At 37.6% G+C, this 10,781-nt stretch overlaps 3 protein-coding genes across 6 annotated transcripts in view; all 3 read left to right on the forward strand.

The window, feature by feature from the left end:
• Positions 162–4,818, forward strand: LOC104736386 (dual specificity protein phosphatase PHS1-like). 2 transcript variants are annotated; one of them, XM_010456357.2, is made up of 11 exons: positions 162–278; positions 481–558; positions 637–779; positions 920–1,121; positions 1,208–1,384; positions 1,476–1,636; positions 2,175–3,264; positions 3,385–3,531; positions 3,653–3,880; positions 4,008–4,165; positions 4,281–4,818. In XM_010456357.2, the coding sequence occupies exons 1-11, from the start codon at positions 231–233 to the stop codon at positions 4,636–4,638; spliced, it is 2,790 nt and encodes a 929-aa protein (XP_010454659.1). In that variant the 5' UTR covers positions 162–230; the 3' UTR covers positions 4,639–4,818. The 2 variants fall into 2 exon arrangements, with proteins under 2 accessions (XP_010454659.1, XP_010454660.1); XM_010456358.1 differs by having other exon boundaries at positions 260–278; positions 925–1,121.
• On the forward strand, positions 5,657–7,909 carry LOC104736387 (F-box/LRR-repeat protein At3g48880-like). Its single transcript, XM_010456359.2, has 3 exons — positions 5,657–5,772; positions 6,594–7,084; positions 7,158–7,909. Exons 2-3 carry the CDS (start codon positions 6,666–6,668, stop codon positions 7,717–7,719), a joined length of 981 nt encoding a protein of 326 aa, XP_010454661.1. The 5' UTR covers positions 5,657–5,772; positions 6,594–6,665; the 3' UTR covers positions 7,720–7,909.
• Positions 9,573–10,781, forward strand: part of LOC104738129 (WD repeat-containing protein RUP2-like) — a 2,646-nt gene continuing 1,437 nt past the window's right edge. The window contains exon 1 of one of the 3 annotated variants that reach the window (XM_019234676.1): positions 9,573–10,425. In XM_019234676.1, coding sequence (XP_019090221.1) covers positions 9,686–10,425 — 740 coding nt within the window. In that variant the 5' untranslated portion in view covers positions 9,573–9,685. Of the gene's footprint in view, positions 10,772–10,781 lie in introns of all 3 variants that reach the window. The other 2 variants (XM_019234674.1, XM_019234675.1) reach the window with 2 other exon arrangements.

A 10,781-nucleotide genomic window follows, 5' to 3' on the forward strand; every position in this document is an offset into this window, starting at 1 on the left:
CGTGAAGTTACTAATTATGCAAATATAAAAGAATGAGGAGTTTAAAGAATAATTAAAGAAATAAAAGGGGTCTTTCTTTATAAATCATTNTTTTTTTTTTTTTTTTTTTTTTTTTGTCGGCAAATTTAAGATATCTTGCGACTTGATCTTCGCAGATACAAAAGCTGACATTTTCTAAAATTAAAATCAAACTCTGTGAGACGAAGCTTTTCTTTTCTTTTTTTTTTCCAATGGCGGAAGAAGCTGAGAAGAAGCGAGATCATACGTTATTTTCTCAAGTAATCCTTTTAATTTTGCTACCCCGTAAATTTAATAATCTATCATTTATTCACCCCACACTATTTGCGTTCATCATTTACCTCCCCACATTTTTATCATCACCTCTCTCTCTCTCTCTCTCTCTTTTTCGTAGAGCCAGATTTTGAATTTTTTTTGTTTCTCTGATTTGGGAGAGATCTGATAATTATGGTGATATCGCAGGAGAAAGACGAAGAGAAAGATATCTACCTTGGTCACGACGAGCACGAGTCTCCTCTTCCTCTCACCGTCACTTCTCGTGTAAAATTTGCTTTCGATCCTTGGTTGATTCGTTTTTATTGAAAGCTTCTTCATTTGATTTATAATTTCTTGTTGCAGGTTTTGTACATGTTAGGAGATATAGCATCTGGTCCAGCTTATCGTTTTACTCAATGGTTGGATTTGGTTCGTAAACGAAGTGCTACTTACGGTTCCTCTGGCTTCCCTCACCGCCTTCACCGCTTCGATGATTTGATCACTAGGTTTTACACCTTTTATCTCATTTTCTGCTATGTTTTTTTTTTTGAATGTTTTGAGTATCAGAACCAATGTTTCTATATTAGGACATTAGTTTGGTTTTTTCAATTTGGAAATGACAGTTGTTGATAGAAGAATTATGCAGTGCAGGTGAGAGGAATGCTGATCCGAAGAGTCCACCAAGTAAGCAGAGTTCAGAAATTAGTTTGTGGGAAAGGCTTGGTAAAGCTTCTATTGTGGATATCGAATCGAGTTGTTTTTCATGGAACATGTTGTCTTCTCTTCACCATACTGAACATAGTAGTAGTACCGATCATTCTGAAGAGGACCAGAGTAAACCTCTTGAGGTATATATATAATTATCCTTATTATCTTGGATTGAAAACAATCTTCCATCAACCAGATCATAGGAGGATCTTTTGACGTTATACAGGTTACGGTGAATTCTGGGGGAGTTGTTTTCTTTGCCCTGTTCAATAGTTCCAGCGGTGAAGATGCTTCTCGAAAGGAAGAAGCAGCCGTTATAAAATTTGCATCATCAAGGATGGCTACGCAATCAGAACGTCTTGGTTATGAGTTTTCCAAGTGGCTAGGAGTGCAGATTCCGCAGGTGCTTCTTTTCTTTGCTGTACTTCAAAACTTGTTGTATTGGTTCCCTTCTTGTCGTTTTCTTTTAATGAGGATTTATCATCATGAGACAGGCTAGAGTAATTCATAGCTGTAATCCTGAGTGGACACTAATCAGAGAAGCAACTGAAAAGGCACAAGCTAAAGCAACTTCGGAGGGAGATGAAGTTGGTGAAATGACATGTTCGGAACTTCTGGAAGCCCTTGAGCTCAGCCGTTGTCTTCTCTTAATGAGGTAAAAGCACAGGATTCATCTTTATTCTTTTTTACTTTTCTGTCTCCATTTTAGATTTTGACCATCAACATAATATTTACAGTTTTTTTGTTCTTTTGCTTTAGTGTTTAACGAGATAGTTACCCGACCATGTAAGGTGATCTTAAAATTAAGAAATTGGAAAGCTTGAATATAACATTTAATATTATACTTTTCAGAAAAATTAAGGCTGTGTTATGTTTATTAGATAGAAATGTGGGTTGTATTATAAATTAAAAACATCTAAAATAAAAATATGAGGTGCAATCATTTAATTGGCTATAAGTTGATAACAATAGTTTAACAGAAATGTAGTTTTGCCTTAATTGATAATAAAGATGACAGAAATAGTTGAACAAAAATCTAGTCTTACCTAATAGGATAATGTGAAATCTAGTCCTACCTAATAGGATAATTTAGGCATTGACCTTATTCCACACTTTCAAATTTACAATGTTAATATGTGATGTTTGTATATAATCTCTCTTCTAAACACTGGATTCTCAATTTCTGATGGCAGTTATGTTCATGGATGTCCAATGCTAGAGAGCATGAGTAGTTTTGAAACTGAAGAAAAAGCAGAGAGAGCTGCTGCAGCGCTAGGGAGAATCTTGGTGCTAGATCTAGTAATTAGGAACGAAGACAGGTTACCTTGTCGTCAGCTGAGATGGCGTGGCAACCCGGCAAATCTGTTATTAACAGATAGAACTGTGTCTTCAACAAAAAATCTTGAACGCTCATTTGAAGAAGCTTTTGATTCCGCCATCAAACGGTACCATCCAAAGGACTACAGATCCATTCAAAGGGAAAGAAGAGCTTCTTCCGTAGATAGCAGATCCAGGTTGAGTATCAGTGATCAAATGTTGGTCTCACAGTCGTCTGATTTTTCTGATATAACGGAATCACCTAAATCATATGACACTGGTTTAATGAGTCCAATGTCTGATAGATCAGTAGCTGCCGATTTTCACCTCGTTGCCATAGACTCGGGTGTTCCACGGCGGCCTCCTGCTGGAAAACGGACAAGCGACCAAGAGATTTATCCAAGATTAGTTGAGCTACTCCTCAATAGTAGCCAATATTCTTCAAATTTGTTACATGAAATAACAGAAGGAAACTTAGGAAATCCACTGACAGAAAATGGTGAAAAAACATCTAAAGTTCGATCTGTAGTAACACCAGTTGTACGTGAGTTCCGAAATGGTTTTCGTGCTGGTCTCAGGGATTTGCAAGAGTTTCATATCTTCCTTGTTACCCTTCATCAGAAACTAGATGTGTTGCTTCGCGCATTCTTTAGTATGATGGACAAAACAATGTATGCAGATTTTGATAGAGAAGATTTTGCTATTCCTGAATCGCCTTCACATATTCATGGGCATGAAGTGACTCATTATCCATCTCCCTCGAAAGATCGGGTGGCTAGTGATAGTGATCACAGTGAGGCGGATATGCAAAAATCAGTTCCTAGGACACCAAATTCAGAAAACAAAGAAGATGCTTGTTCGCCTAAGTCACGAGAAAGTTGGCATGGAAGATCCTGTAGAGGGGGAGAATCTCTTAGCAGTCAGCGTTTGGCAGCAAAGCTTCGAGACTTTCATAAATTTGCTAAGGTTTGTCGCTTTCTTGATTACTATGTTTGAATCAGTAGATTAAGTTCAGTCTTCTTGGATGGAAATTGTCAGCCATTTTCTCGTCCTTCAATCTGATGATACTTTTCATGGTGGGTCTAGATTGATGCGGAGTCAAATAAAGAACTAGACCAGTGGAATGAAACACTGCGGAACGAAGTTATGAAACTCTGCCAAGAGAACGGTTTCAACACTGGGTTTTTTGAGGGCAGTGATAATAACAGTTGCACTGATGCTTACGAGCTAAAGGTATTATTATGAGTTTTTGTTATTTCCTTTTATCCTGAACGTGATCTTCATTTCATAATATGTTTATTTGGCAACGGAACTCAAACATTGTCTCTCTTGTTTGCATTCTCATTCATAACAGGTAAGACTTGAGCATATTCTTGAGAGGATATCATTGATTTGCAAAGCGGCTAATACAGAGAAACCATCAATGATACAAGATAATCTTTTTATCGGTGGAGGACTGGCTGCTAGGTCAGTTTACACTCTTCAACATGTAGGTATAACTCATATTCTATGTTTGTGCGCAAATGAAATCGGGCAATCGGATACTCAGTACCCTGATCTGTTCAAGTACAAAAATTTCTCAGTAAGTGAACCTTTCTTCTCTGTTTCTTGATTATATTAGACGTTACCAATGCATTTTTTAAAGGAATTGGTAAAAAAATGCATCTATAAAGATGAGGGTTCTCTTCTTGTGTCTTCCCTTTGACCAGATAACCGACGATGAAGACTCAAATATCGAGAGCATCTTTCAAGAAGCTCTCGATTTCATCAACCATGGCGAGGAAACAGGTGGCAAGATTTTGGTTCATTGCTTCGAAGGTCGGAGTAGAAGCGCAACTGTAGTGCTAGCTTACCTAATGCTCCGGAAGTAAGTTTTTGGGGACAATTAGAATTTGTTGAAAACATTGGTTAAAGTAAGGAAGATCAACAAAAAATTGTCCAATTCGTCAACTCATTTGTTTGCTGGTGGGGTTAATAAACAGGAACCTCACACTTTTAGAAGCCTGGAGCAAACTGAGAAAAGTACATAGACGAGCTCAACCGAACGACGGGTTTGCTCGAATGTTAGTTAACCTCGACAAGAAATGTCACGGAAAAGTGTCAATGGAGTGGAGACAGAGGAAACCGACAATGAAAGTGTGTCCGGTTTGTGGTAAGAACGCAGGTCTAAGCAGCAGTTCTCTAAAGCTTCATCTCCAGAAATCTCACAAGAAACTGTCTTCGGGAAGTGTTGACAGTGCAATGAATATGGAGATTCAAAAGGCTTTGGAGGCTCTTCAACTTAGCACTGGCCGTGGCTCAAGTGCTAGCCCCAATTCTTTTCAGTCTCATTCTGGTTAGAGAGTCCGGTTTAGTTGTGTCAGTGGTTTGTTCTGGTCAAAGTCTCTAATCGAACATCTTTTACTTTTACTCTCTGATGAGAAAAACAAAAACTGATCTGTTTTGTTTCTTTCTGAAACGGATCTTTGTATTTGGTAAACAACTAAATAAAAAGTTCTAACTTTACCTCAAAGGTAGACTTATGTCCATGCATGATCGCGACGATGCAATGCTTAAGAGTTTCAACGACGAATCAATAATGGATTTCATTACCCTCCATCAGTTTTAAGAAGATTGTCATTTTAGCACTTTTTTATTGTTACAAAAAAGGATCTTCACTTTATGTTTTCAATGCATATTTTAAAATTAAATTTTTTTTCATTATTACTTCATCTGTTTTACAAACAGTGTCACTTTGACACATTTCACACAAATTAAAAAAAAGATTAAAATATACATATATGTTGTGTTTAATAGATTAACTTAGTCATAGATTATAGATTAAGAGTAAAATTAGGAAATCTAATATAAAAGATACATTGAAAATATAAAAATAAGGCATTAGAAATGTAAAATGACATTTTTTATAAAACAAAAATAAAACTCTAAAATGACACACAAAACAGAGAGAGTATTTGAGCTCACTAATTTGAAATATAAATATTTTAGTAAATTTATAAAAAGTAAATAAAAATTTATATCATTTTCTTAATTTGTATGCATTATGTCAAAATAACACCCTATGTAAAACAGATAGAGTGCTACATAAATTAGCTTGTCCAAAATTGGTAGCATAATCAAACAAAAGAGGTATAAAATCTGACAAATGTGCCCCTTAATGTTGTCTATATAATATTAAGGCTTTGAATGAATGATGCGGGTAAAGTGGACTAGTCCATTAGTGGTTTAGTCCACTTTACTTTTAGGCCCGAAAACAATCTGTCATTCTATTAAAAGTGGTATGTAGCTGGCCCAATCCACTTATTATTTGTCATACCACTACAGATTATAAGTTATGAATGGTATTTAAACGTAGTTCAATCCACAAATGGTGTTCGCCCTAAATGCCGCAGGCTGACAATTAACAAGAGTCAAGAGGCACCCCAAGAGTCGCCAGCACTTTATTCACTCCTTCACCACTCCTCTTCTTTCAAGGTATGGTTTTACTCTAATCCTTACTTGTGGATTGCAAGTTTTAGCTACACGATTTTAATATCAATGTGTGGATCTTTTAAGGTTTATGTTTGCAATAGTGTGGGAAATGACAAGAAATCTTTCCCGACAATCTTGAGGGTTATTTAGTAACCTTTGTTTCCCATTGAATCTAATCTAGTCGGATTAGATTCGTCACTATTTTAATATTTTTTGTGTCAGAAACGGTAGGTTCGTCACCATTTATGGATTTTCTGTGTTATAAACAGTTTAAGATTGTGATTTGTTTAACTGTATGGACCCTTTTATGTGTCATTCAAATCAACAACAATAAAGATTATATGAAGATTCATTATTATATTGATGTTCGCCATGTTCCTTTGCCTCTCGCTAGATCGACCATTTCGATCCAGCGACCAACGACAACATATGCTGTTCTTTTGCCTGTTGCTACTATCGCTGGAAACTGTCGTTGCGTTGTTTGTTTGCCAATTGCTACATATATTTTTAAAAATTAATAAAAATTACTTTTTGATAAATTACATTTCATAAATTAAAAACATACTTTCAAATAATTAATTTTATTTTAAGTTTATTCACTTTAAATTTATTAAATTTAATTTAATTATAATTTATTTGTTTAGAATTATATTTTATTATATTCAAATGATTTTGTTTTATTTTATTTATTATATTCAGTTATATTTAGTTTAGTTTTAGCAGTTTTATGTAGTAATTTTATTCTGATCATATTTAATTTTATCTATTTTTTTTTTTTTTGATGGCTGTAAAGATGCCTTTCTTACTCGTTTAACTTTCTTCAGCTTGTTTAGGGGTTCTGAAATGCCATAACAAATCCAAACAAGTGTATCTTTCTCTTGAAAGTGTCTTCATCAATGGATCAAGAAGCCTCCAGCGTAAATGTTATCGAGACATCCGATATCAAGGAACCAAGAACAGAAAATGTAGTCAAGGGATGGGAAAATCTGAACACCGACATCTTGATGCGGATACTTGAGGAACATTTTAGCATCAATGAGTTGACATCTGGATTAGAGCTAGCTCATGTCTGTAGAGGGTGGCGTGCGGTTTGTTGTGATCCCCTTTTGTGGGATACGCTCGACCTATCGCACCTGAACTCTATTTACATCAAAGCCGTAAAGAGCCCATATTTGTATGTGCCGCGCCGATGTGATGAGAATGTGACTCGGATCTTGAAACTCTTCATGAGCCTTAGCAAAGGAAACACAAGGACCTTGATTGTTAATTACAACTTGTTTCTCACTTGTGATATGCTTACTTACACCGCAGAAAGGTATATATATCCACTTTTTAATTAGTATTATTTCCTTCTCTTCAAATACTTACTTTGGCTCAATTTGTTGTAGGTGTCCAAACTTGAGACGCTTAGTGCTACCAGCTATGACTAGAATATCGAAAACGGGTATGCAAAATGCCTTGGGCTTCTGTGAAAATCTAGAATCACTAACAATACCAAGCCTCCATGACTCGCAATTTCTCTTTTCATCGATTGTCAAGAAACTGACATTCAGAGAGCTCAAGGTAATGGGTCACATCCATGCTGCATTCGCCGAGAAACTCGTTGAGCATCTCCCAAATCTCAAAGTCCTCAGCCTCAGATGCAATGCCATATACCGAGACGCCCTTTTGATAATCTTGGATGGACTAGAGAGCCTTGAGGTTCTCAACATCTCTCATTCTTACCTAGTGGTGAAGCAGGAGCATCCTGAGAAGAAGAAGCTCATCGTGAGGGAGCTTGACCAGACGATAATGGAGAAGGCCTCGAAGCTGAAGAGGTTTGTGACTTGTATGGAGTACATGACGTGTGTGATGTGCAAGAGGACGGAGAAAGATGGAGGACGCGTGAGGTGGAATAGGTACGAGGAAGGGCTATGGAAAACTGACGAAGTAAGCTCTCTTCATCTTTGAAGTGTACTCTATAAAAAAAATTTAGTGTATGTGTTTTTGGTTGACAAACCTGATGAATTACAGTTATTGTGTGTGTGTGTGTATGTGTGTGTGTGTATAGAATTAAGATGGGTATCTAGAATATATATGTTTGGTGATGATGCCAACAAAAAAAAAATGATAATTCAAGGAAAATACTTTTAAGTTAAAAGCACTAAAATGTTATGAAAATCAAATTAGAGAATATAAAAGTAACAAATATATTTTTTCTAGGTAATTCTATAATCCACTAGATTTTATTCTAAATCATCAAAAGAAAGTGTTTCCTCTTTAGTTGGTGAAATTTATATTTTAGGTAGCTATTTAGTTTTGGAGAAATATTAATAAATGGGGATCAAATAGAGATCGAATCCATTCCTTGAAGCAGAGTGGGTCCAAAATTGCAGTTGCAGCTCATGTGTTCTTTTAAAGACGTGAGGCTGAGAAGTAACGAAGAGACATAGAAAAGAGGACAATGACCAAAGGTGGTAACATAACACACGTATGACTCGTCCTCACTTTGCTGTCCACAAAATTCTCGATTTTAATTTTCTCTTTGCCATAAAAAATTTTAAAACCTACCACCGAATTTTCTCACAATCCCTNTTTAAGTTAAAAGCACTAAAATGTTATGAAAATCAAATTAGAGAATATAAAAGTAACAAATATATTTTTTCTAGGTAATTCTATAATCCACTAGATTTTATTCTAAATCATCAAAAGAAAGTGTTTCCTCTTTAGTTGGTGAAATTTATATTTTAGGTAGCTATTTAGTTTTGGAGAAATATTAATAAATGGGGATCAAATAGAGATCGAATCCATTCCTTGAAGCAGAGTGGGTCCAAAATTGCAGTTGCAGCTCATGTGTTCTTTTAAAGACGTGAGGCTGAGAAGTAACGAAGAGACATAGAAAAGAGGACAATGACCAAAGGTGGTAACATAACACACGTATGACTCGTCCTCACTTTGCTGTCCACAAAATTCTCGATTTTAATTTTCTCTTTGCCATAAAAAATTTTAAAACCTACCACCGAATTTTCTCACAATCCCTCACAATTGAAACTGAAACTTTTAAAACATTCTTACCACTCATATGAGTATAATGGTCACACTACCAAATGATATATGTGAATGTTCCTTACGTTGGATTGGATAATGGTCACACACACACACTACCAAATGTTTATTATCTTATTCATCGAGTTGTTCGGATTTTGTAGAGTCGGATCTAAACAATATTTGCTATGCGAGTCGTGTATATGTTATGTGTCACTCAGTTTTAACGGAATATGTGTCTACTTCTAGCTTTAAAACTTGATTTGACAAAAACAAAATTGTATTCAATGCTGTAAATTAAAATAGAAGATTGTATAAATGCATTAATGCTTAAGGGGGAAAAAAGATTGCTCCGTCTTTTTCAATCACATCGTCTAAAGTTGTATATTTTCAAACAACAACCAAATTTACATCAACCATATATTTACAAACGATTGTAAAACCAACCTGCCAGTAAGAATCTCTTTAATACTACATATATCACTCATAGTTTAAATGTTAAATTAGGTCCACTATATGATCAGTTTGAAAAACTCGAAATGTGAACAATTTAATCATCGTCCTTTCGCCGACTACGAACGCATGAATTAAATACTAGTTTCCATGTTTGGCTATATAAGTAGCCACGACAACAAACTTGCACATTTTCTTACCTGAAATAGGATTAAATGGGACCTGCCCCTGTCCTAGTAGCAATAGTATACAAATGGATAAAATCAGAATCATACGTGGATTGGTAAATAAAGAAGGCCAATTATTTTTACTGAGGGAGAAGAAATGAATATTTTTATATTAATTAAAAAAAATTTGCTTTTGAATGGGATTGGTTCTTTGATTGGTCCGAATCCCCAGAAGAAGCTTACAACAACACAGTCTTTAACTCTGTTTTCATATGAACACTCTTCATCCTTACAAGCAGCAACGACAAGAACAAGAACAAGAACAAGAACAAGAAGCTAGACACGAATGGGATCTTTCTCTCTCCACCGTCGTTTCTTCCTCCTCCTCCTCCGCCTCCGACGTTATCGGTGCTATTGAGTTCGATCCCACTGATAACATCGTCGCTACAGCCGGGATTTCTAGAAAGATTCGTTTTTACGGCCTCCCTTCCCTCTTACGTACCAGCGCCGCCGTCTCAGGAGGAGTTTCTTTCGTCGATCAAGCCACCGCCTGCGAGTATTACATCTGTACGCCGGCGAAGCTCAGTAGTCTACGGTGGAGACCCGGGTCGGGTGGTCGGGTCATCGGGTCGGGAGATTACGACGGTGTAGTGACCGAGTACGATCTCGAGAAGAGAACGCCCGTGTTCGAAAGGGACGAGCACGGTGGCCGACGCGTGTGGAGCGTTGATTACACGCGTCACGGCGACTCGTCCGCCATAGGCGCGTCTGGATCGGACGACGGGACCATGCAAGTGTGGGATCCGAGGTGTCCACCGGAGGAATCTTTAGGCCTCGTACGGCCGGCGGGGATATGCCGGAGCGCCGTTTGTTGCGTCGAGTTCGATCCTTCCGGCGGACCAGCTGTGGCTGTCGGCTGCGCTGATCGGAAAGGGTACATTTACGATATGAGAAAACTCGTTGACCCGGCGTTGACTCTGCAAGGACATAACAAAACGGTGTCGTATGTGAGGTTCCTCGACGGTGGTACGGTGGTGACGGCAGGCACGGACGGATGTCTGAAGCTGTGGAGCGTGGAGGACGGGAGCGTGATTCGGACGTACGAAGGGCACGTGAACGGTAGAAACTTCGTGGGGTTATCAGTGTGGAGAAACGGCGCGCTGTTTGGTTGTGGATCGGAGAACAACAAGGTGTTCGTGTATGATAAGAGGTGGGGAAAGCCGGTATGGGTAGACGGGTTCGAACCGGTTGGTATGAATTCTGGTTCGGATAAGCGGTTCGTGAGTAGCGTCTGCTGGAGGCAATCAGGTGTGGACCAGTGCACGCTAGTGGCTGGGGGATCTGATGGAGTATTACAGGTTTACGTGG

Source organism: Camelina sativa, chromosome 13 (assembly GCF_000633955.1).
Source record: "Camelina sativa cultivar DH55 chromosome 13, Cs, whole genome shotgun sequence".
NCBI classification, from domain to species: domain Eukaryota; kingdom Viridiplantae; phylum Streptophyta; class Magnoliopsida; order Brassicales; family Brassicaceae; genus Camelina; species Camelina sativa.